At 35.0% G+C, this 26,915-nt stretch overlaps 1 protein-coding gene across 3 annotated transcripts; it reads right to left on the reverse strand.

Annotated features, from left to right (window-relative positions):
* Window positions 1-4,510: 4,510 nt before the first annotated feature.
* LOC120208642 (protein CHAPERONE-LIKE PROTEIN OF POR1, chloroplastic-like) lies at window positions 4,511-25,459 on the reverse strand. Of its 3 annotated transcripts, XM_039207861.1 has the most exons (4): window positions 25,077-25,452; window positions 24,200-24,551; window positions 23,370-23,557; window positions 4,511-4,522 (listed from the first exon to the last, which is right to left on the reverse strand). In XM_039207861.1, the coding sequence occupies exons 1-3, from the start codon at window positions 25,404-25,406 to the stop codon at window positions 23,382-23,384; spliced, it is 858 nt and encodes a 285-aa protein (XP_039063792.1). In that variant the 5' UTR covers window positions 25,407-25,452; the 3' UTR covers window positions 4,511-4,522; window positions 23,370-23,381. The 3 variants fall into 3 exon arrangements, with proteins under 3 accessions (XP_039063792.1, XP_039063793.1, XP_039063794.1); XM_039207862.1 differs by lacking the exon at window positions 4,511-4,522 and having other exon boundaries at window positions 23,213-23,557; XM_039207863.1 differs by lacking the exons at window positions 4,511-4,522; window positions 23,370-23,557 and adding an exon at window positions 24,025-24,069 and having other exon boundaries at window positions 25,077-25,459.
* Window positions 25,460-26,915: the final 1,456 nt, after the last annotated feature.

A 26,915-nucleotide genomic window follows, 5' to 3' on the forward strand; every position in this document is an offset into this window, starting at 1 on the left:
TTAAGAAACACTGTTTCATTTATTTAACTCTTGCCATATTTAGAATTATGAGCTTATTGCCCCATTTTGTCTTTGATAAAACCAGCTTTCTTTACCTGAACTTGTGTAGAAATCATTAAAGCTTTATGTCTTTGAAAAGAGAATCCACCATCTTTGCAAAATGTAGATATGACTATGCCAAACTCAGCAGATATTTAATCAAGATATCAACCATGTCTATTATGACTTGACTTTTGAAACACATCAAAAGAAGGATTTATCCTAATTCCTTTCATGTCTTCACATCTAATCAAATCTCAAAAAAGGCTATTCAAATCATATCGTGTCGAGATGTTTGACCCATCGTTCAATCATAGTCAGTTCCTCTATTTTCTTATTATTAAAGTTCCAACGCTCTTTCATGGAAAGAAATCTTAATCATTTCTAACCTTGGAATTGAGGACAAACTTCATCTTATATCAACCACATGATCGTAACAATGGTTCAGCACCATAATCATTGGTTCGTAAAACATTTGACAATACATTCATCCTTTCCTATAGCTTATGCCTAGATTTCTCAATCAGGGAATTCTTTACATGATGTTCAGAGCTTTTTATATTATGTCACAATGATACTTCAATAAGAATACAAGTGAGATGCTTTAACTTGTTAGCATCATATTAGGGAACATTTGACAAAACATTCATCATTTCTTGTGAATCTTGTAGGGATAATGTAATCACATGGTAAACAAAAACAGTTAGGTATGGTCAACTCTACTCATTGTTTCACCATTTTCATTCTTCATACCTTTCTATCTCATTGAAAATATTTGCCCAAATCAATTATCTTTCCATGAATAGGGTTTTTAGCATGCCCCTGTATTTTGCTAATACAAACGTTACTGATGTGATCGTTCAAAATACCCTGTTGGATCATTTTTGTCTAAAATGGGCCTTCAGCATGCCCCAACTCTATTTCATGATGATGTGAGCTTTCATGATGTCCCAACATTCGAAGTTGTAAGGTTCACTCTTAATGTCCACTTGATTTGAATCTTGTGACTCCCTTGTGATCTAACTTTGATATTATCCCATCGTGGGTACTTGTGGCTCTCTTGGTGCCAAAATTGTTCATTTTAAATGTTTTCATTCTTTCTTGTGAATGAGGTGATCATCTTTTCTTTACAGGTTGTCACACAGGGAATATTATAAGTCCATTTCCCCAAATTTTTTATTTCTCAGGCCACTTGCTTTCAAGAGTGTGAAATGTTTCATCATTCTGGCCTTACTCATTCTTACTTTAGGATACTTTCTCATTTGAGATTATCCTATTTGAAAATGTTGTTCCTCCTTTCTTTATCAAAGAATGAAAGAATTTTGGAAAATATTGCCGCTTACAGGTTCACAATAGAATCAAATCATAACTTCAAAGAATATAAAAAATCAACCACTTTTACTATTTCAAAGTTATAGTTCTTTGACAAGTATCAAGATTGAGAGGTTAGTTTCAGGTTGGCTACCCTATTGTCTATGTTTACATCTTAGTGAATATGTCACTCATCTTTCACTCTTTTGTGAACATTGTCACATGCCTCACTTTCTTGACTTGGTATTTTTTTAACCAGATGTGTACAAAATGACACAACTAGCATAATAGTTACTAGACCTTCTAAAGTACTTCCATTTCAATTCTTTGAAATATTTGATTCTATCCAAGGCAGTGTGAAAAAATCGGTCTAGCAATGAAATTTCTGTGTGCACATGTGTGAAGTAGACTTCATTGGCTATTTTAAACTTATCCATAAAGCTAGGGCTATTAACCAATTGCTCTAGAGGGACAACTTTACTACATATATGACTCTTACTTCTTTAAAGAGAACCTGTATATTCTCTGTGTTTGGTGGAAATCAGAAAATTTCATCACTAAATTTCAATTCACCAGCAATTGACTTTAAACTATATTTTTCAAAGTTTCATCATTGAATATCATCAATAGAAAAGTAATCTAGTCAGCTTTGCAATTTCACAAAAAGATATCCCACATTGTACACTTTATGTGTAAATACCAAGCTCTTTTGTTTAATTCCTTGCATTGGAGAAAGCTCTCTAATATTTGTAAAAGGGTAGTGTTTGGGATGTATTTCTTTTGAGGTAAGGTCAGGTTCCTTTTTTTACTTGTGTTCAATCTTGATACTTTTGTCAAAGATGTATAACTCTAATTGTAAAAAAGCTTTTAATCTAATGATATTCAATGAACTACAAGATTGCAAAAATGATTCAATGCTCATAACCTTAAAAACAACACATTTTTATTACAAAAGGTGGAGAAAGGAACAAAAACATGTTCAAACAAGATGTTGCAAAATGAAAGGTACAATAGTGGTAGATAACAACTTCCACTGTCTCATTATTCCTTGGCTGTTGGGGGTATAGTTAGACCAGGATCTTTGTCCATATTTGCCCCCCATTTCTCGATCATTTCTTGGGTTGCTTCTTTGGATGAACTTTCATATATACAAATTTTTGCTTTCTTCTAAGCTATTTCTTGGCCAAATCCTGTCATCATCTTTCCTGACTGACAGTTGGGCTAAGTTTGAATTTCAGAACCAATCTCTTTGTTGATGATATTTGTATCCTAGTTCTCGATATTCCTTACAGATGTGATTGGAGTAGTACTCTCTATACTATTTAAATTACCCCTACTTCCCTTGATTTCAGAAAATCTGATATAGGTGTCAAAGGTGTTTTCATAATTGTATTTGCTCTATTCCTTTTTAAACTTGTTGGCCAATCTCAAATTACTTTTCCTTTTGTTTTTTCATTTCTTCTTTTTGTTTCACTCATCAAAGAAGTATCGAGAATTAAATTAGCCATGCATACTTCATCTTCCTTGGCTTTGCCTTGTTCCCCATTTGTTTTGACACTATCAACTTCATTATGGGAGTTAACTCCCAGATGTTTGATCAAAATGGATTGACTATTGGCATCTACTTTTAATACTCTATGAGCCAGAAGATCTTGAACTCGTCGTTTGAAGTTGCCACAATTTTTGATGGAGTGTCCTCGGATTCCGACATGATACTCAAAAAAGACTTTTTCATTATACCACCTTGGGTAAGGAGGTACTAAAGGTTTAGCCAGACATGGAGCAATAAGTTGGGCTTCATGTAATTCAGCATATAACTCTTGTTGCATGAGACTAAAGAAAAATAGGGTAGAGATTCCCTTGATATGACCGTTTCTTTACTATTACTTTCCTGAAAATGTTTGCTTTGAATGTTTGACTTTTGACCATTTTCATGAGAGAGATGATGATTTCAAGATTTCTCTTTCTCGACTAACTTTGAGTTTCTGAGAAGCTTAGGTTTCCCATTTTTGAAACATAACAACCATTCTACCATAAGGTCTTGAACTTTTATTTTTAGAATTATGCAATTTTCTGTAGAGTGACCAAAATCTCTAAAATGATAATTGCATGAATTCTTGACATTTTTCCAATTTGGATGTAAATAAGTACTAGGAGGAATGGGTGTCACAAGACCACTTTCAAAGAGAAAGGGTAACAACTCTGAATATGAGATTGGAATTGGAATGATATGTGTCGTCATCTTTTCCTTCTTTCCTTTTTTAATCCTTTTTCAATGGGACTTATTCCATATTTTTCTTCTTTGAACTAACTTCAATTTCCATATCCTCTATCATATTTCCTGATCCATAAAGATGAGTTAGATTTCTGAGTTCCACAATAGGTTATTGGTCATTTGTCATAATATCAGTAATTGCATCATTGAAATCTGGACTTTTTCCCAAGGCTTTTATCTTTTCATGCTCAATAGAGTCTTCTAACATCTTCTCCCCATACAGTAGAGTAACCATCGTATTCATTAGCTTAGAGATCTGTTCCCTGGACTCAGCTTGGAACATTCTTGTTTCTTTAAGCATTTCTCGTTGGATTTCTATAAGTTGTTCTTGGATTCTTTTGATCTTTCCAACTCGAGCTAATATTCCAATTATTGCTTTTAATCTTTTTAAAGACTTGCCCCTGATTTTCAAAACTTCTAATTTCAAAATATTTCACTGATTTCTTCCATGTCACACGTTATCATACTATGCAAAACATGAATCTAAATACAAATATAAATGTAAATGCATGTATGAAAGAGTGTAATTCAAGTGTGATTATCTTAAAACAAATTCAATTGAACACAAAAAAGGTTTTTTTAGTACATCCAGAGTATAATTACATATAAGGGATAACTTTCACTCCTAATTTTTCTATTTCCTTAAAAAGCCAAGTTAATTTCCATTTATGCTCCAGAATTGAGTTATCATTCTACTCCAGCTCCTTTGTAAAGTCAGCTAAGTCTACCAGCTTGAGGGCCACCTTGCTTGCTTGAGCAGCAACTTTCTTCATGTCATTATATTTCTTTTGAATCTTACCTGCCATTTCTTAAAGTTGTAGACAATATTGCTCATTTTCTTTATTAGAGAATCTTTGTGTTCAAGAAGTTCTTGTACCATATCTCCATAATCATCCACTATTTTCATCAATACGTGGTTTTGAGTTCTGATAGCTTTCAGTTCAGCATTAATCTCACATTGATGGATCATATATGAAGTTTTCATATTGGTTATATCCTTCTTCAATATCTGGTTTTTAGCTTGACATTTTTCCAAATTGGTGATGGCTGCATTGCACAATTCTTCAACAATTTGTAAGTCACAGGAAAACTTCTTTTCTTGATCCTCATGTATCTTTTTCCAGTGATTAGCATCACTCTTCAATTTAATGATTCATGCTATCCATTCTTCTAGGACATTTCCTAGTCCAACATATTTGAAGGTTTGACTGATTTTTTGAAAATAATTAAGCATGGCTTCGACCTCTGTGCTCAATTTCTTGTTTTCGTCTTTCCAAAAACGAGCTTGAGCTTCATAAAAACTCTTTCCCTTGCAACTACTTCTATTGATGCTCTTACCATAAAATGCTTTCGATACCAATTTAACAGGATTTTTATGTGGATACCCCTCCATTATTTTAAAAGCCTTCTCAAGATACCCTTCTTTAGCTACTTTTCAATTTACTTGATCATGAAACCCTTTGTCCATAATGAAAACCTTTGATTCTGATAATCACTCTTGAATCCACACCCTTGAGTATGTCATGATTATGCAAAATACAAACAGAACAATTAATATATGCATCTCCAGAATAAATAAAGATAAGAAAACTGGTTAGTACCAATTAATGAAAAGAAAAGATCATATCTATTATATATATACATCCTAACCTCATGATTTCTAGTTCCATTCTTTATTTAGAAAATAAAATAAAAGGATCAACGTGCTTTCCCTTGTGTGCTAACATTTTAAGACATATTTGGGTTAAGTTCCACTTAGACTCAAGTTCTAGATTATATTATATGCTGAGTTTTGGTTTTAGGGTAGAAAGGTCAACGAATTATCCTTTGTTGGTGTCCCCTTGGACTGTCAAGCGCTTAATCCTGGTCCATTACAGACTTTCAAATTAAGTTCAATTCGAAGGAACACACTTCCTTATGTCCATACGGAGGTGAAAACCACACGAGGAACATAAGGTGTGAGTTCAAAGAATGGTTCCCTATCCCATACGGAGGTGAAAACCATATGAGGGAGTAGTTTCTCATTCGAACTAAATAGGATAAGAGTGGGGTTTTATCTCATGTCATGAATGCAGTGCACAGTGGGTGAGGAAAAGCATAAAAAGGAATAAAGTAATGTACACCCTATTATTCTATTTTAATGACCCAAAATTAAATCTGTATACACAAAAAACAAAGAGTTAGTAAGTTAATTAAAATAATCATAACAAAATTAAAACAAATTTATTATTTTATTGCAAAGACAAATAAAACTGGTGGCTGGACTCTCTTTTTTAATTCCCCAGTGGAGTCGCCAAGCTGTCGAGACGTTTCTCTTCCCGACGATGGAGAGAGAAAATAGTACACCCAAAGGTGTAACTAGTCTTGAAAAAGTAAGTGTTTATCCTCCTTGAATCAGTTGAAACACCAAGTTGTAGAGTCACCACCAATCTTTTAATTTGGTGAGATTGGTCACCAAAATATCATATTATTCTAATAAAATTCCTAATAATAATATTAAAATAATACAACTCGAGTCTGCTTACCAGAAAAATGAGTTCGGGAGTCGGTTACGTATGGGGAAGGATTAGCACCCCCATAATGCCAAAATTGGTACCGGTATTTATTAATTTGTGTCTTTGCAATAAATTATAAATTTTCTCTTTAAATTTAAATTTACAAATAATTTAATATAGATAAATACTAAATATTTAATATAAATATTATTAATTATAATATTTAATATTAAAATCATATCAAATTAATTTAATAAATTATATATGATAATAATCCTAGTAGTAAAAAATCAATAATAATTAACCATATAATAATTATAATTGATGATTAATACATAAAATAATAATATTAACTATTATAATTCGAAATAATACTGAAATAAGGTACTAACTATGTAATTTAACCCAAATATATATAAATATAACAGTGATTAAAACATAAATAAAAAAATTGAAAAATCGAATTGAAAAGAGTAAAAACCTGTTTTGTGACCATAATTGAATTTTACAAAACCTATAGGGAACCTGAAAGTGATTTGCCCACATGTTAATTACTCAGAAGCCCCTCCCCAAAACGACGTAGTTTTGGGGAGGGTATAAATAAACCCTAACTAGGCCATTTCTCACCATTTTCCCTCTTTTGCTTCTCTCTCTTAGAGAGAGAAGCTCTGACTTCTCTCTAGACTTCTTCACCGGAGGAAGATTCGACCACCAGTCGGCCACCGATCGCCACCATCGACAGCCTCCCCCGGCCACCGCTCATGGTGGTAAAAAAAATACCAAAACACACCAAATCGAAGCCCAAGATATTCTAAACACAATTCCGATCTCCTTTTTACCTAAATCTCTACCAAAATCCGTAGATCTACGTAAATACCTTCGGCTTTTAGAATTCCCACTAATGTCGAAGCTACTCGGACGATGGTAAGCGTTCTTTTCGACTTATCTGCTGATGTGGTTTTTTGTTTACTTCTTGCTGCTCTCATTTTTCTGTTTTTCTCAATGTTGTTGTGTCTCTTTTCTTTCTTACTTTTTTCTCTCTTCTTTCTTGATGTTGTCTCTCTTCTTTCTTTTTGTTGTCTTGTGTTTTTTTCCTTGCAGGGTCAGGGATTATATAGCCCCTGGAAACCGGCCATCATGATTATCCCTGCTGGTGAGTCACCAGACCTACAATGGTGACTCACCCTAGGGTGATGTGTTGTGCGACTCTTGTGTGGCCTCTAAAATCTTCGAGAGAGATCTGGAGAGGCGACGACATCATGGCAGTGTTGGATTAGAGTAGTGCAGGCGGTGGAGAGATGATAACCCTAGGGTAATGAAACCCTAGGGTTCCTGCTAGAGGACTGTGGACCCTTGGATTTTGCCTCTGATCGTACGACTATGGAAGAGTGGCGGCGCTGGAGAAGATAGGGTAAACCCTAGCTGTTGATGGGTCTTCTCACGAGCCTGCTGGATTTAGGCCTGGATCAAATCTGTTGGGTTTGAGTCTAGATCGAGCTCGGGTTTGATTGTAACCAGGTCTAAATTTGCTTTGTAACTAGGCCTCCTCACTTGTAATTTGGGCTTCCATTTGTAATATTAATTAATATTAATAATATTAATAATAATATTATTATATAATAATATATATAATATTAACGTTACTCGGACGAAAACTACTATCGACAACTCTAACAGGAAAAGGGTACCCGAATTATCCTTGATGTCAGTGCCCCTTGGGCTGCCAAACCCTCGATCCTCACCCATTAGAGGTTTCGAACAGAACTAGTTTAATTCGAGGGGTGACAACTGTCATTTCGGTGTCAAAATAAATTCCTTTTTCTCAATTAATAAATAAAGAGATACGTAGTATAGAGAAATAAGGGTTGAATCCTCAGGGACTTAGAAAATCACAAATTTATGTTTGAATGGTTTTTAACCAGACGAAAAATAGTAAAATGGGGGGGTTTGCAATATGAGATTTAAATAGTAAAAACGAGTAAATAAATTAAAGCAATTAAAGTAAAAATAGGATGATGAAGATTGTGAATAAATATGGTAAAAATTGCCTCAAGCTTCGCTTTGATTCAATTTCCATTAGATCATCGAATAAGATTTTCTCTTCGAGATTCACGTCGGTTACTTTGTCTACAAGGGCTATCCCCGTGACTCTATCTTGTATACCAAACACCCAAGTCAATCTTTGATTCCGGCTTCAATAATTGATTCTAATGACATCAATTGTCGTAGATCAATTATCATTTAAGTTCGTAGCGTCTGACTCCGATTAAGGGGTATTTTATTTCTTCAACTCAAATTACCTGCACGTTGACAATTATCACACGACTTGCAAAACAAGTAAGCATCACAGAAAATATGAGGCCAAAAAAATCCGCATTCCAAAATTTTATGAGCAGTTCGCTTCGGTCCAAAGTGTCCGCCACACGAATACGAATGACAAAAATTTAAAATTGAGCTTACCTCGCTTTCAGGAACACACCGTCGAATTACCTGGTCTGAACAATGCTTCCAGAGATATGGATCATCCCAAATGAAGAAACGAGATTCTCTCTCGATACGGTTTACATCGGATCTCGTTAAATCAGATAGCAATTTACCTGTAGCTAAGTAATTAACTATATCTGTGAACCAAGGTGTTGACTTTTGCGCCATCATCAAGCTTTCCTCCGGGAATTCTTCACGAATGGGAGGATCAACTATAGTGATTGGAAGCCAGCTTAAGTGATCGGCCACTAAGTTCTCACATCCTTTCTTGTCCTTGATTTCCAAATCGAATTCTTGGAGGAGTAAGATCCAATGGATTAGTCGTGGTTTCACCTCTTTTTTGTTGAGAAAGTACTTCAAGGCTGCATGATCAGAGAAAACAACAACTTTAGTGACAAGAAGATGTGATCTAAATTTATCTAATGCAAAAATAATAGCGAATAATTCATTTTCGGTAGTCGAATAATTCCGTTGTACGGAATCTAAGGTACGGGACGCATAAGCGATAACGTGAGGCTCTTTCCCGATCTTTTTCCCGAGCACAGCTCCAACACTTCCATCCGAAGCATCACACATAACTTCAAAGGGAAAGTCCCAATTTGGCGGTTGGACTATGGGTGCCGAAACCAACTTTTCCTTTAATATGTCGAATGATTCTTGGCATTTTTGGTCGAAATTGAAGATTTTATCCTTCTGTAAGAGCTCGCACAATGGTTGCGCCACCTTAGAGAAGTCCTTAATGAATCTACGGTAAAAACCTACATGACCGAGGAAAGAACGAATTTCCCTCACCGTAGTGGGGTAAGGAAGTGAACGTATTATATCGGTTTTTGCCTTGTCTACCGCAATTCCTTTAGATGAAACAATATGTCCTAGAATTAAACCTTTATCAACCATAAAGTGACACTTTTCATAATTCAAAACAAGGTTAAATTCTAGGCACCTACGTAACACATTTTTCAAATTTAATAGACATTCCTTGAATGAATTGACGTAAACAGTGAAGTCATCCATGAAAACTTCAGTACCTTTCTCAATAAAATAAAAAAAAATACTAATCATACATCTTTGGAATGTGGCAGGTGCATTACAAAGTCCGAAAGTCATACGTCGGTAAGCGAAGGTGCCAAAGGGGCATGTGAATGTCGTCCTTTCTTGATCTTCAGTTGCTACTGGAATCTGGAAGAAACATGAAAATCCATCAAGACAACAATAGTGAGATTTACCGGCTCATCATTCTATCATCTGATCTATGAATGGAAGAGGAAAATGGTCTTTTCGAGTTAAAGAATTCAACTTCTTGTAATCGATGCAGACTCTCCATCCATTCTAAACTCGTGTTGGCACAAGTTCCCCTTCAGAATTTTTGATCACAGTAACTCCTATTTTTTTAGAAACTACATGTATCAGACTTACCCATTTGCTATCCAAAATTGGATATATAATATCTGCATCTAGGAGTTTTTGTATCTCCTTTTTTACCACTTTCATCATTGGTGGATTTAGCTGGCATTGACCCTCACATGTTGGTTTTGCGCCTTCTTCGGTTTTAATTTTATGCATACAAGTAGATGGACTCAATCCTTTTATGTCAGCGATGGTTCATCCTATAACCTCCTTGTATTGGCGCAAAATCGAGATCAAGTCTTTTTCCTCCTCCTCGTATAACCCTTTTGATATGATTACTGGCAGAGTGTTGTTTGATCTGAGGAAGGCGTATTTCAAGTGATCAGGAAGCTGTTTAAGTTCAACTTCGGGTGCTTGCAGAACAGAAGGTAAAACTTTAGTCTTATAATAAATCAAATTCAATTATGTATGATCATAATTCACGTTTTCATCATGACCCTCTAGCTCCCTGCATATATCAAAGGAAAAATTAGTCTTTAAAAATTCATCAGCCAAAGGATCAATTAAATCAACAGAATTTAAACTTTCCACTTTATCAGGATATCTCATTGCCTTGTATACGTCAAATTTAACGATCTCATCGTCGAATTCCATAGTTAAAATTCCGCTCCTCGCGTCAATTTTTGTGTGTACAGTGCTCAGAAAAGGGCACCCCAAAAGAATATCAGATTATGTGCTCGTGAGATCATTCTCCATGTCGATTATATAAAAATCGATGGGAAATATCAATTCGTTTACCTCCACCAATACATTCTCTGAGAGTCCTTCAGGATAGATCACTGACCTGTCGGCAAGCTGTATCGAAATCTTTGTTTCCTTCAAAGGATCGTTAGTGACCATTTCATAGAAAGATAGAGGCATTACATTAATTTATGCACCAAGATCACACATAGCTCGCTTAATCTCAACCTTGCCAATTTTACAAGGGATTGGGAACATACCTTGGTCCTTCAGTTTAGGTGGTAACTTTCGTTGGAAAACGGCTGAGACGTTTTCTCCTAGGCTTACTTTCTCGACTCCAGTAAGCTTTCTTTTTGCTGTACAGAGATCCTTTAAAAATCAGGCATACCTTGGAACCTTCCGAATAACCTCAATGAGAGGTATGTTAACTTTCACCTTCTGAAGTACGTCTAATATTTCCGTTTCCTCAATTTTTTGTCCTTTTTAACTAACCTTGATGGAAAAGGTCATCGTAGGGGGATGGTGTCAGGTTGTCTATTTGTTCTTCGTTATTCTTTTTCTGGGACCCTGAATCATCAGTCTTTTTCTCCTTTTGGGTTGCTTCGTTTGATGCAACAGGTGGTGCCACTACTGTACCGCTCCGAAGAGTGATGGCACTGACGTTCCCCCTCTGGTTTACTTCAGTTTGAGATGGAAGTTTACCTCGTGATTCCAAGCGACCTACGGTTTGAGCCAGTTGGCTCATCTGCTTGTCTATCTCTTGTAAGTGGGCTTTAGTATGATTCTGGAATTTTTCCTAGGATAGTGCTAACCTCTCGACAATCGACTCTAGTGATTTCTTTTGCGGTTGTTGTTGTGGTGGAGGTGGTCTCGCTTGACAGCCTTGATTTGGTCTTGAGTTCTGAACATAGCTGAAATTCGGATGATCCATCCATCCTGGGTTGTATGTATTGTCGTAGGGATTATAAGCTCTTTGGGGAGGACCCGAAAAATCCCCGATTGTATTGACTTGAGATGCTGCGTCATCTTGAATCAGTGGACAACCTTCTGTCGAATGATCAGGTAATACACATATTCCACATAATTGGTTTTTTCCTATCTTTCCTGCAACAAGAGAGTTTACGACTTCGGTTAACTTGTCTTTTTTATTTTCTAAGGAAGATGAACTTATCTCATGAACCCTTCGAGAAGGTTCATTATTTGCGTGAAACTGTTGGGAGTTTGCAGCCATCGTCGATATTAAGTGCCTTGCCTCGGTGGGAGTCATATTCATTAAAGCTCCGCCGCTGGCAGCGTCGATCATCTTCATTTCCAGGGGAGATAATCCTTCATAAAAGTGTTGAAGGAGTGTTTGTTCAGTTAACCCGTGTTGTGGGCAACTAGAACATAACTTCTTAAACCGCTCCCTATAGTCGTAAAGTGACTCTCCATCAAGCTATTTGATTCCGAGTATTCTTCTTCGTAGTTCACTTACTTTTGCCGTAGGGAAAAACCTGTCAAGAAAAAGATGAGTCATGTGAGCCCACGTAGTATTAGAATTAGGAGGAAGATAAAATAACCACTCCTTAGCTGAATTGGCTAAGGAAAAAGGAAAAGCTCTAAGTTTTATTTGGTCCTCGGTTACTCCCTGTGGCGTTATACTGGAGCAGACCATGTGGAATTCCTTGAGATGTTTGTGTGGATCCTCGTTTGGCAATCCGCGGAATATAGGGAGGAGATGAATAAGGCCAGTTTTCAACTAGTATGGAGTTTCGCCTTGGGGAAAATCAATGCTCAAAGGAACTTGTTCAGTAGGTGTCGTGGCTAACTCCCGAATAGTAAGTTCGGCCATCGGATTTGTATTACCTGAATTTGATTCTTCTTCTGGGTTTGTTTGTTGTCTCTTTCTTTCCCGAAGTGTCTGTGCGTGGAGTCTCCTAGCTTTAGCTTCTATCTCCGGGTTGTACTCCAGTAATGTGCCCGGATTAGTCCTGGTCATAAATCAGAAACAAACAAAAATCAGTAACTTTGGCGAAGTCCCCAGCAACGGCGCCAATTTGACAACTGTCGTTTCGGTGTCAAAATAAATTCCTTTTTCTCAATTAATAAATAAGGAGATACGTAGTATAGAGAAATAAGGGTTGAATCCTCAGGGACTTAGAAAATCACAAAATTATGTTTTAATGGTTTTTAACTAGGCAAAAAATAGTAAAATAGGGAGGTTTGCAATATGAGATTTAAATAGTAAAAACAAGTAAATAAATTAAAGCAATTAAAGTAAAAATAGGATGATGAAGATTGTGAATAAATATGGTAAAAATAGCCTCAAGCTTCGCTTTGATTCAATTTCCTTTACATCATCGAATAAGATTTTCTCTTCGGGATTCACATCGGTTACTTTGTCTACAAGGGCTATCCCCGTGACTATATCTTGTATACCGAACACCCAAGGCAATCTTTGATTCCGGCTTCGATAATTGATTCTAACGACATCAATTGTCGTAGATCAATTAGCGTTTAAGTTCGTAGCGTCCGACTCAAATTGTTACTTTGTCTATTTTATTTTCTAAGGAAGATGAACTTATCTCATGAACCCTTCGAGAAGGTTCATTATTTGCGTGAAACTGTTGGGAGATTGCAGCCATCGTCGATATTAAGTGCCTTGCCTCGGTGGGAGTCATATTCACTAAAGCTCAGCCGCTGGCAGCGTCGATCATCTTCATTTCCAAGGGAGATAATCCTTCATAAAAGTGTTGAAGGAGTGTTTGTTCAGTTAACCCGTGTTGTGGGCAACTAGAACATAACTTCTTAAACCGCTCCCAGTAGTCGTAAAGTGACTCTCCATCAACCTGTTTGATTCCGAGTATTCTTCTTTGTAGTTCACTTACTTTTGCCGTAAGGAAAAACCTGTCAAGAAAAAGACGAGTCATGTGAGCCCATGTAGTATTAGAATTAGGAGGAAGATAAAATAACCACTCCTTAGCCGAATCAGGTAAGGAAAAAGGAAAAGCTCTAAGTTTTATTTGGTCCTCGGTTACTCCCTGTGGCGTCATATTAGAGCAGACCTTGTGGAATTCCATGAGATGTTTGTGTGGATCCTCGTTTGGAAATCCGCGGAATGTAGGGATGAGATGAATTAGGGCCAGTTTTCAACTGGTATGGAGTTTCACCTTGGGGAAAATCAATGCTCAAAGGCACTTATTCAGTAGGTGTCGCGGCTAACTCCCGAATAGTAAGTTCAGCCATCATATTTGTATTACCTGAATTTGATTCTTCTTCTTGGTTTGTTTGTTGTCTCTTTCTTTCCCGAAGTGTCTGTGCGTGGAGTCTCCTAGCTTTAGCTTCAATCTCCGGGTTGTACTCCAGTAATGTGCCCGGATTAGTCCTGGTCATAAATCATAAACAAACAAAAATTAGTAACTTTGGCGAAGTCCCCTGCAACGGCGCCAATTTGACAACTGTCGTTTCGGTGTCAAAATAAATTCCTTTTCTCAATTAATAAATAAGAAGATACGTAGTATAGAGAAATAAGGGTCGAATCCTCAGGGACTTAGAAAATCACAAATTTATGTTTGAATGGTTTTTAACTAGGCGAAAATAGTAAAATGGGGGGTTTGCAATATGAGATTTAAATAGTAAAAACGAGTAAATAAATTAAAGCAATTAAAGTAAAAATAAGATGATGAAGATTGTGAATAAATATGGTAAAAATTGCCTTAAGCTTCGCTTTGATTCAATTTCCTTTAGATCATCAAATAAGATTTTCTCTTCGGGATTCACGTCGGTTACTTTGTCTACAAGGGCTATCCCCGTGACTCTATCTTGTATACCGAACACCCAATGCAATCTTTGATTTCGGCTTCGATAATTGATTCTAACGATATCAATTATCGTAGATTAATTATCGTTTAAGTTCGTAGCGTCCGACTCTGATTGTTGCTTCTATAACCGTCATTTCCGATCTCAATTCCCTCTTGGCAAAACTATCTCGCCAAGTGTGTTCCCAGGAAATCAAATTGCTTTCTATAAGCCGAATCTTTCTCCCACACATTTAATCATGACAACCTCTTGACCAAAGTCAATCTTTGATTTTGAAAACTGTTTTGATTTTGAAAAATAAGCGCAGAGATTGAGAGAGATATTCCAAAGATATTAAGGGACCGTTTCAATTCTCCCATTGGAATTGAATCATCGTGACAGCTCTCGGCTTTTGAAAAGTTTAGCTAAGCATGACAAAAGTCATACTTAGCATTTTGAAAACAAAGCTTGAAAATAAAAGAAAAAAGGGAAAAACTTGAAAAGTAAAAAGAGAAAACTTTAATAAAACTAGAGAGAAAATAATAATGTAATTTGAGTGATGGGTTTAGGCTTACCCCAAGTGGGTATTTATAACCTCTCAAAGCCTAAAGGATAAGTAAAGAAAATAATAAAATAATACAAAAGATAATTGTTTTTAAATTTAAATTCAAACTTAAACTAGTCTCCAAATGCAACTCTACTCGTCAATCTTTCAAAAGGCGTGCGGATGAAGTCTTCTAGAAACCGCCGCTGACTGGACCTTCTAGAAACTGCCACGTCAGACCGCGTCGTGTCCAGAGTCGTGCCCATGTCTCCAGTCATGACCAAATAATAAAAAAAAATGTAGAATTCGCATGTTTTATCACTAATTTTGGAAAGTAAGGACGTGCACGAAAATAGGCATAACACAACCAAATCAACAACAATGACTTCACAAAACCGAAGAAATAACGAGCAAAGATTAACTATTCTGAACACTCATCAAGGGGATCCGCTGCCTTATACCCATATGAGGAATAAATCCCTGCGAAGGTATAAGTATGCATCCCATGGGTTATTTGCTAAAACTCATATGAAGAATAAATTATTACGAGAGTAAAGCATTCACCCCTGACATAATTGGGTTGAAGCTCGTGTCTAGAGCTCATGTTATGAAAATGCACGTGATGTTTGTGAGGAGGAACGTACCTACCTTTGACTAAAAAATAGAAAAGAAAAAATCTCGACAAAAACTTGGACAGAGCTAAAAGAAAAAAAATTCAAATGTTAGTATGACAATTAAAAATGAAGCAATTAAAAACTTCAATAAATGGATCATAAGTTAACTAAAGACTCAAACTCATAATTTCCACCACAACAACAATGTGTAAGCGGCTTACAGCCTGACTCTCTAAAAAAAGTCCCCAGTAGAGACGCCAAGCTGTCATAACCATTTTTTTAAAACAATTATGACTTTTATTTGAAAAATTGACGATTTTGAATTGATTTGAATTAAATGGAAAAAGAGTCACCATCGACCTTTAGGTTAAGTAGGTCGAATACCTAAAAACGTCTTTTAAAAATACTTTTAAGAAAAAAATCATTTTTAGACAAAAAACTAGTCAGTGTTTACAAAGATTCGATTAAAATGGGTTCGAGAGTTAGTTATGCGTGGTGAAGGATAAGCACCCCCACAGCGCCCAAAATTGGTACTGTGTCGCTTACACATTATTGTAATGGTGGAAAGTATGAATCGAATGTAAAGTTAAAATATGATTCGTTTATTGAACGTTAACTAATTTTCTTCGAATTAATTAATTAGAGAAAATTCTTTAACTCGAAAAGAAATCTGGAAATTAGCAATCCTCCATTGGGAAAGCTATCTCGCCTATTTTTTATCAGTAAAAGAATATTCCCTCATCGATTTTAAAAACGTTAATCGAATATAAATAGAAGATCGATATTTGTGTAAAATAAAATAAATTGCTACTTAGAAAAACAAGCATTGCATTATCCAACTTAAAATAAAAATGAATTAATTAGTAAAATAAAATTGATTTATTTCAAGTTCACATTTCGTTCAAATATTGTATCGAATCGCACTACTTCGACCAAGAAGTGCTTTCCACGCTCATTCTACAAATTGGTGTTCTTGAAAAACATTCGAGTAATAGTTAAATAAAGAAAACCCATGGAAACAAACACTAATGGAAAATGTGAAATAAAACATATACAATAAATAGAACCAATAATATACATATGTTTATAAATAACTACATAATATGTAAAATATTCATACATAAATGATTAAAATAAAAATCATTAAACATTATAACCCAAAATACAAACAAAATAAAGACATATGATGATTTCAGAGACCAAAATGATATTTAACCAAACTTGAGGGGCTAAACAATAACTAAAAATAAACCAGAACCCATATCACAAATGTCAAATAATACAGGTACTAGAAATGAAATAAACCCAAAACTAAAAAAAAGGACTAAAATATAATGAAAGTAAAACATACACGCATAATTCAGGATTCAACCCAAAATACATAATAGTGACCAAAATAAAAGTTTTATAAATACAGTGTATGAGTGCCCTGTTCTAGCCTATGATATTGTAGATATCCTTGGGATATCTATAGATTTTTTTCTGTTTTTTCTCTGATTTGCTATCTCTTTTCACTGTTGAAATGATTCTTTGTCTCCATAGGTTGCACGGCAATGTCAGAGGTAATATGTGGCAGAAGAAACAATGACGGTGGTAACAGATGCACTGGGTTAAAACCCTAAACTCCCTAAGTGACTTAGACCGTTAGATGGGTCCAGATCCAAGGGTTGCAGTTAAGCAGCGCTAAAAATCCACCTAAAACCCTAATGTTTTTAGGTTTTGGGTCGGGTTGGATATGGGCTCCGGGTTGCAATCGGGTTGAGTCTGATGAGTCACGGTTTTGTTGGGTCTTGTACTGGGTCGGGTTATTGGACCCTCTTGGGTCAAGTCTTGTACTGCTAGTCTTCAGTGGTTTGGGCTCCAGTATTGGGTTACACAAAAAAAGTAATACGTAAATAAGAAAATAATAATAATAATAATAAATTAAAATAAAAAAAGACCCGGACAAAAACGGGTGTCTAAAATATCAACATAAATAAGACATGCACGAGAGACGAGATTTAACATGGTTCGGTCTTACCTACCTCCACGAGCGAGATGAACATTAATTCAATATAAACATAGAGAATACGAATAGTACATATACATGATATCACATTTATCCCAAAATCCAGTATAGATACTAAAACCTTGTATATCCTAAAACACTCTTCCAACGTTCCTACAAAACTATATCTGCAACATAAACCCAAAAGTTACAGAGATTATAAAATAATTCTTTCTCACATTACCATTACTCTAAAGGATAAGACATAATCTCTATTTATATAGTCAAATAGGTCACCAAGAATAATTCTCTCTCACGTTACCATTACTCTAAAGGATAAGACATAAACTCTAAAATAAATATTTGTTTTATTAAATAAACTTAAATACCAATCTTTAACCACTATAATTGTAATACAATTTAACTTAATCACCAATTATAATTTAGGTCAAAATATAACAAATCTCCTCCTGGACCAAAATTTCATTTAAAAAAAATTGATCTCCAAGTCTTCAACAACTTCGATCTTTATGTAAGTCGTATATTCATTGAAACACTGTTGTCAAGTCTTCAACAACTTTAATTCTTACGCAATATCCATCGAAGTATCACTAGATCAATCAGGAATTACTCCCCTGTGACTAAAAACTCATTGTATCAAATTTTTCATACATGTCTCCAAAGTCGCTAACAAAATCCGTATCAATTAACAAATTCCTTCAAAACTCCATAGCTCGAACCATAGCCAATGATACCAGTTGTTAGGAATTTGGAAGCGAAAAAATAACCAAATTAATATCAACATAAAATAAGACATGCATAAAAGACGAGATTTAACATGGTTCAACCTTGTCTACCTCCATAGGTGAAATGAACAATAATTCACTATAAATTTAGAAAACATGAAGAGTGCAAATACATGTCCAAAACCCAGTATATCTAAAATACTATTCCAACGTCCCTACAAAACTATCTCTGTAACATTAACCCCTAAAGTTGCATAGATTCCAAAAAAAGATTATATCTCTCCAAAATAATTATTTTTTATATTACGCTAAACAGGGGGGTTAGAAAAATTATTTTGAGGTGTCAAATTTAATTAAAAAATATTTTTGACGTGTCAAAATATTTATTTTGGGCAGTCAAATTTAAAAAATATATATTTTAAGGTGTTAAATTTGTAAATTTCAAAAACTTTGGGGTGTCATATGACACCCCTCGTATAAGGTTGGCTTCGCTAATGACTCTAAAAACTAAGACATAATCTCTATTTATAGAGTCAAATAGTTGGCCACCAAGAACTCATATTCTATAAGAATTCTTGCCTAAAATAAATATTTATTTTATTAAATAAACTTAATTACTAAGCTATCTTTAACCACTATAATTATAATAAAATTCGACTTAATCACTAATTATAATTTAGGTCAAAATATAACAAGTGTGAATAACAAAAGATGATGCAACATCTATTGAAGAAGGAAATATTTAAGGAGAAATGAGCTCAAACTAGCATGTCCCAATAATCTATTTTGTTTAAGGATCTTGAACAAAACAACTAGAAGAAGAGAAATGAACTTCAGAACTCATATCTCATAATTAACATGCTGACATAAATTAAGATTGAATTTAGGAATAAGATATCGAAAGAGGGAGACTGGCAATTAACTTATGGTAAAACATTTTTTAGTTAAATTGTGTCATATGATAAAAGAATTTTCATTAGAATTAAATTTGGATCGACATACGATCATGTTTAATCAAATTTTACGGAAAAAAGAAGAAAGAGGCCACTACTTAGATGGTGATTTAATAAAAGAGGCCTTGAACTTTGAAATTTTCTTGTGAAGTATGTGATGCTATCATATTATAATGATAATTCATAGTTGAGGGTGTTCTATTAACTCATAATGAAAAAAATTATAGTTGAGGAACATTTCCTTTTTGTGATTGTGGAATGCAATGTCAAAAGAGGGCAAGGAAAACTATTTCAATTTGAGACATAACTCATGACTATGTGAAAAATCTTTGTTATCTTACAATTGGGTATCATGGATGAATGTGAGAAAGAGTCAAGATGCTTTGTTTCCTGCAAGAGTTCAAATCTTACTCCACATCTGATATTTTGAGACCAAAACAAAGTAGGATTAGAGAGTCATCAAGCATAAGTTTTGGACGGATTGTATGAGATAATCAAGATGACCTGTGTTGGTGATGCTTAGACACTATCTCACATTGAGTGGGAAATACGAGTGGCACGGGTATTTATAATGTTTATTATTCCCTTACTTGTTGAGTGATAGAGCCCGACTCGGAACGTGGTCGTGATCGTATATAATGATTTGCTGTTTTATTGTGTCAGTTATAGAAGTTAATTACAGAAAGACTGCTTTGTGGCGGTTCACTTGTTTATGACAGTTATTTAAACAAAATTAAAATCAGATTTATTTCTTATTTTCACTTTGTCCCTAAGCTCAGCCTATAAATAGAGAGGCAATTTTAGCTTCTCAAATAATCACAATTACTCTCAATACTCTAAAGCTTACTTCATTTTTCTAGTGAAGAGAAGAGCAGTACCGTCGGCAGTCCACTCTAATTTTAGGGTGTATGAATTCTTGGAGCGATCGTGTTAACCTTGGGGGACAGTTCGCCTATTGAATCGATTACACAAATCAGAATGATTTTTTTTCTAAGGCAATGGTTTCACCACGACATGATTTTTCGTTGTTCACTTGTTGATTTTATTTTTAATCTGCTATGTCAATACTAATAGTGTGATTTTGCAGTATTCTTTTGCAACAACCTAGAGAAAGCTATCTTTTCATTTTGACAGACCATCTAAATGGTTGAAGTAAGGTATTACGATATCAAGTGGAAGAGATTGTTATGCCTTAAATATAAAAAAAAACATAGTTTTGTATTCATGACCACGATGTCACGAGATTGAAAAATTAAAATCAGATTTATTTCTAATTTTTACTTTGACGTTTTTGTCCCTAAGCTCAGCCTATAAATAGAGAGGCAATTTTAGCTTCTCAACTACTCACAATTCTTCTCAATACTCTAAAGTTTAATTCATTTTTCCGGTGAAGAGAAGAGCAATACCGTCGGCAGTCCACTCTGGTTTTCGGGTGTATGAATTCTTGGAGCGATCGTGTTAACCTCGGTGGACAATCCGCCTATTGAAGCAATTGCACACATCGGGACGATTTTTTCCTAAGGCAAAGGTTTCACTACGACACGATTTTTCGTTGTTCACTTGCTGATTTTATTTTTAATTTGTCATGTCAGTACTAACTGTGTGATTTTGCAATATTCTTTTCCAACTACCTAAAGAAAACTATCTTCATTTTGACATACCATCTAAATGGTTGATTAAAAGTATTACGAGATCAAGTGGAAGAGAATGTTATGCATTAAATATAGAAAAACATAGTTTTGTTTTCATGACCACGATGTCACGAGATTGAATAAAGGAGAATATTATGCTTGGAGAGAGAATTTCACCAATTTGGATCACAAAGAGAATCCAAAACACACCCAAAACTACTTTTATACCTAAGTATGGACATTTAGATTTCTTGTTATTATATTGTGTTAACCAATGTTTTTGTTGATTGTGTTTTTGTTGATTGTGTTTCTGTGTTTAATAATGAAAAATATATTTCATTATTGTTATAAAAGAGTTGATGGTTTTCTATTTTGGATGACATCATGATTTATAGCTCAGCTTTGAAATAACATTGGGAACTTTTTCAATTGGTGTTAGAAGAGAACCAAGTGGGTATTAAATTTGTGAAAGATTACTCTCTAAAGATTACAACACTCAGTCATAACCCACAATAAGACAGTTAGGTAATAAGAGTTCATAGTGAATTCAACTACAACTTTGAGCATAAGACAATATCTAGGGTGATCAAATATGGCCTATGATGTGGGTAAAGCCAATTGAATTTTTTCAAGGTTGTCATAAAATTTGTGCTAGAACAAGCCTCACCCTGAATTGGGTATTGGTTCAAAGGGAGCTTTTGGCTCTTATCGAGGATGCTATTGTTGGGTACTAGTTGATCAAGTTGAATATGTTTGGACAATGTATTCATGGAAGGGGTCGATATAATTTCAGTTGGGATATGTCTAACATGTTCTAATTCTCATAGATTAGAACCATTATAGTGCCATCGGAAGTGGTTAGTCTAGACCTTATCATGCGTGACACATCTCCGGAGCTGCCATAAAGTGGTAGGTCCACGAAGGGCAACACTCCAAGAAATTCATCATATGATTTTAAAGATGTAATGTTGTTTAAAGTGCGAAGTACATAACAGTGGAGATTCCTCAAGGTTACAATCTTAAAAGCATCAACTCAAGAACAACACACAAGATAACAATGTGAGGTAAGTGGGTGTACTCTACCCAAAGCTATGGTTTTGGATGTCCCATTAAATGAACCACAACCTTAATTCTTAAGGAAAAGTAATGGATCATATGAGAATGGTCAACTCTATATAACAAGATGATTAAGATGTAGTTCAGTGTTGATGAAGACATCGACATAGTAAGTGGGGAGGATGACACGACTTATCATAGACCATGATATCATTTTGATTATAATTTAATAGTGGATCAAGCAGATATGATCATAATTCATTGGATAGGCAACCCCGATGGTATATCAAACCTTGGGAGCATTATGCAGGGACAATCGAGTGGGGAATAGTGACGCAACCAGGTAATATTAGACAAGGACACGCTTGTAGAATGACCATTGCAGTCCTTTACAAAGTGTCCCGGATTGAGACATTCTAGCATCCATTGGTGTCATATTTAGTACGTTTATTTATATTTTTAGGGGAAATGATTTGATGTCAGGTCTCCACCATCTCCTTACCTTGAGCTAACAATTGGAGCTATTATGGTGTAAGCGACATTCTTTTAAACTCACGTTAGGTCTACGTGTGCAAGTATTGAGATCAAATGGATGGTAAAATATCTAAGACAGAAAGAAATGATTCAGAGCCTAAGGGCGCAATACCACACTATTAGTTGAGTTGTGGGGATAGATTATAACTTTCACTAGATCCCGCGAGAACTCCCATCCAAAGTCTTTCGGCACTTAGGATCATATAGCTAGTGTACTGATACGCAGGTCGTCTATTTTGAACAAATCATTACATGAATGGATAAATTGACTGGAGAGTATCCCTTTTCTAAGTGTCGCGTAGTTTAATGACCAAATAAATCTAGATTCAATCATCATGTATAAAATTAACTTGTTTGGGATACATCCTTTTCAAGAGTCGACATAAGAACCTGACCAATAGGTTATGTCCGTAACACATTGCAACACGTTAAACCAAAACCCAAGTGTTCGATGATAGACGTGAATGAATGGATAAATTGATTGTCGGTAGTAACTCTATCGTGTATGAATTTTAAAAAAAAATACCATGGTAACCATATATGAATAAATTGATTGTCGGAAGTAATGTTACAAATGGTAATGGCTAATACAAACAGGTACATACAGAAATCCACCAACAATTTGGTAGGAATGCATGAAAGAAGTGATCGAACAAAAATAATAATCACATATTAGAGCATAATATTTTATCAGGTTTTCAGAGGGAAGGAAGTTTCACCATCTTCTATTTGTAGTTTTGTACAACATGCAATGATACACATCCTAGAAAAGCTTGATTATGATCATGCAAATGAATAATTACAGGTTCTACAATTTAGATTCCAGTCATTCCACATTCTCTTATTCCTACCTTAGATACAGAGAAACCAAGAACTGCAAGAAGAGTATGAATTCACTAACAACGGTAGCCGGTAAGTGTATTCCGAGAAACGGGACGATATCTACCTGCAACCAGTTTTCAACAGCTGATCCCACCACTGCACCAGCAACAAGTCCCCCTATAGTAATCAATGTAGCCTTGCCTGCAAAGATAAGGAGGAAAGGAATTAAGATGTTTTTCTCCAAACAGAAGTTTAAACAAATTCAAAATTTGTACAATAATTCAGTCTAATATATTGGCATGCTTTGGCATAAAGGGCCATAAAGTCTCAATGGCATGCCAACTTCCGTTGGCTTTTAAGGACTTCAATAGCATAGCCTAAGTTCGACTCAAGGAAAACAGAAAAGGTATGCTCAAATAGAGAAATGAACTAAAAATCCTGAAAAATCACTAGACAGGAACACAGAGAGAAGGGTTGGAAATACAGAATGATCATAAAACCACTACAAATCTTCTTCCACGCATTATGAAATGAAATTCGGAAGTTTTTTAGTAATGTGTTTCCGCAAGCAATATACCCTGCGAAATATAAGTCGCTAATAAAAAATATGTGAAATTTGTAGTAAACTGCCAAAGCATCATATACACATTTCACCATTATATACAATTTTGTAGGTTCTTCTGCTCTTCTCTTTTACTCCCCCTTCATCGTTTCTTTCGTTGAAATGGAAAAAACAAAAATGTACCAAGTAGCAATTACTGGATTTTCAAGTTTCACAAAAGTAACAGATAATTAAACTTTCTATAGCAAGCAATATAATCCATGTGCAAGAATCCTCAGTACCTAACTTCACATTCTTTCTGGTCATAAAGTACAAGGAAGCTCCAAAGCTACTTGCTAAGATAAGCCCCGGAACATCAGGTCCGGCGTAAGGAATCACAGAGGACTCATTCACATAAGTTAGAACCATAAGAGCCCCATACACACTGGCTTGTATGCCCAATTCAGTTGAAACTGGAGTTTCAACTGACACGGGTAAATTCTTCAAAGTTGTTTGCACCCACCGAGGCATTGATCGCACCCCGGGAGGATTAACAGGTTTAACATCTGCATATCTAATGCTTCTGTCCACGACATTCCCGGCACGTCGTTGGGTTAAGCTCCGCATGAGCAGCATATCATAAGCAGCCTCAACCTAAAACAAAAACACAAACAACCATATCAAGCCGATACTGAAAACATACAGTTCATACTTATTTTGGGGGGGGGGGGGGAATCAACATTTGTTCTTTGCCTACAAGCATCATAATTTCACGTCATGGAAACAATGTAACAAGCATTTGTCTAATCTAGAAAATGTGAAATGCCCATCAAACACTATCCAATTAGATAGAACAGTAACAAATGGCAAATTACATGCTATAAAGAACACTTTTTTTTTCTTTTCCTTTTTTTGGATGGGTAGCTGTAAAGAAAATTAATTACTCTAAAACGAAAAAAAAAATCAAATCCAGAAAACCGACACAAAGAAAAAACTCAAACCCCAATTTCGAGAACAGAAATATATGCAAGAATCTGAAAATTTAAACAAAGAAGATTGGAAATGCTAACAGTAGCAAAATAAACAAATTTAGACAAGAAAAAGTTGAATATTTAATTACCCAAATCTACTGAACTTTAGAAAATTCTCAAATTGAAAAATGAATGGCAAGGAATTAACCTGAGCAATAGCTTCCTGGTCATCCTTAATAGAGGCCACAATCGAATTCTTGGCGCGAAGAATATCATCAAAAGAAGCACTTTCGGAAACTCCAAGGAGCTTGAGAGCGTTCTCAACAGACATCTCAAACGGAGCGGAGTCATCAGCTCGTGAACCAGCTCGAGCGGCTAATATTCGCGGGGCGTGGACGATTGTCGCGATTCTCCAAGGCTCGGTGTTCGCGGGCTTAAAAGAAGGCTGGGTTTGGTTGGGAAAGTTGACCGGTGGTCTAGGAATATGGGTGCCTGGAATTAGACGGTTCGGCCGGACGGAGAGTGTGGTTGCAGCCATTTTTCGAAAGAAAAAAAAGAATGAAAAATGCCTTCCTTTTATTTTTGGGACAATCAAAGAAAAAAAGATTATGCTTGAACTTTGGTCGGCCGTAGGTTTTCTTTTGATTAGGACCGTTCGGTTGCCTGACCAAACAGTTCTTGTAAATTTTGAGTAAAAAAATAGTGCAGTAAAGTTTGATTTAAACAGTTCTGAGCTCCTAGTGGCGTCGCTTAAGACAAAAGAGATGATATGTTAAAAAAACAGCTCCCTCCCCCATATACGGTTACGAGAATAATTATTTTCTCATATAAAACATTTATCATATTATTTCTTAAATTAAATTTCTTTTATTGATTTAAAGATATCATATAGTCTTAAAATCTTCTCCATTTATTTAAAAATGTCATATAGTTGTGGAGAATTCTTCATTTATCTAAAAGATAAAATCTTCATATTTAACTTAAAAACATATAAAACATATGACGTCTTTAGTTTAATACTGTACAATCCATCTTAAATGAAGAAATAATTTTTAAATTAAATTATATTGAGAATTAAAAAAGCCACTTATATTATCTCAGCAATTTTCCAGTTAAAAAACATTCAAAATAAGATTAAAATTTGTGGCCATTAGAGTAAGCAGTACGTGTACACGTCTCAAATATTTGGACAGTACCCTAGCAAACAAAAGAGACAAGGAAAAGTCATATGGGGGCAGTTGAAAGGCGTTACTTGTTACGACATTGAAGAACAAATGTCGACAGATATAGCAATGAGATTTGGATTTATTTTTACAGAGCTAATTCTGTTAAGAGTCCATTTTGATGGAGGAGACAACAAAATTAAAATCAACGCAAGAAAACAAAGTAGTTGTGGTTGGGCTGCTCACCATCTCTGCAATCAAGTTCTTACTATATTTGCTTGTAGGGTACTGCTGCCTTTCCTTGATTAACTTTTCATTAGGGCAGTAAATGATATGATAAAGATAGATTGTGGGTTATTCTATATCAATTATGCTAAACTTGATCAATTTTTAAATAGAATAGATTCAATTTGAACTTTAACTCGACTTGAATTCTTAACGAGCTAAAAGTGAGCTACTTAATATCTAACTCGAAAATTGGCAAGTAACTCGAAAGTACAATATGTTATATTTTTAAATTAGTATTAATATTAACATTTAAGTTATTTTTAAAAAAAATATAATATAATGTTTTCATGTACTTACGGTTTAGGTTCGAGTTCGAGTTTAAGCTTCAATCAAGCTAAGTCTAAGAATATTTTGAGTTCAAGTTTTTTCAAGCTCGGGTCAAGCTTCAATTTTTATTTAATTTCAAGTTGAATTTGTAAATTTTATGCTCATATGCTTTCGAGTCGAGTTGGACTTCAATTTTTTTATTTTAAGTCGAGATTGACAATTTTAAACTCGTAAGTTTTTTAGTCTAGTCGAACTTAGTTTTATACTTTTCGAGTCAAATCGAACTCAACACTATGAATGGGCACGAGACCTTTGTAGATATTATTTTT

The sequence above is a fragment of the Hibiscus syriacus genome, unplaced genomic scaffold (assembly GCF_006381635.1).
Source record: "Hibiscus syriacus cultivar Baekdansim isolate YM2019G1 unplaced genomic scaffold, ASM638163v2 tig00016725_pilon, whole genome shotgun sequence".
NCBI lineage: Eukaryota > Viridiplantae > Streptophyta > Magnoliopsida > Malvales > Malvaceae > Hibiscus > Hibiscus syriacus.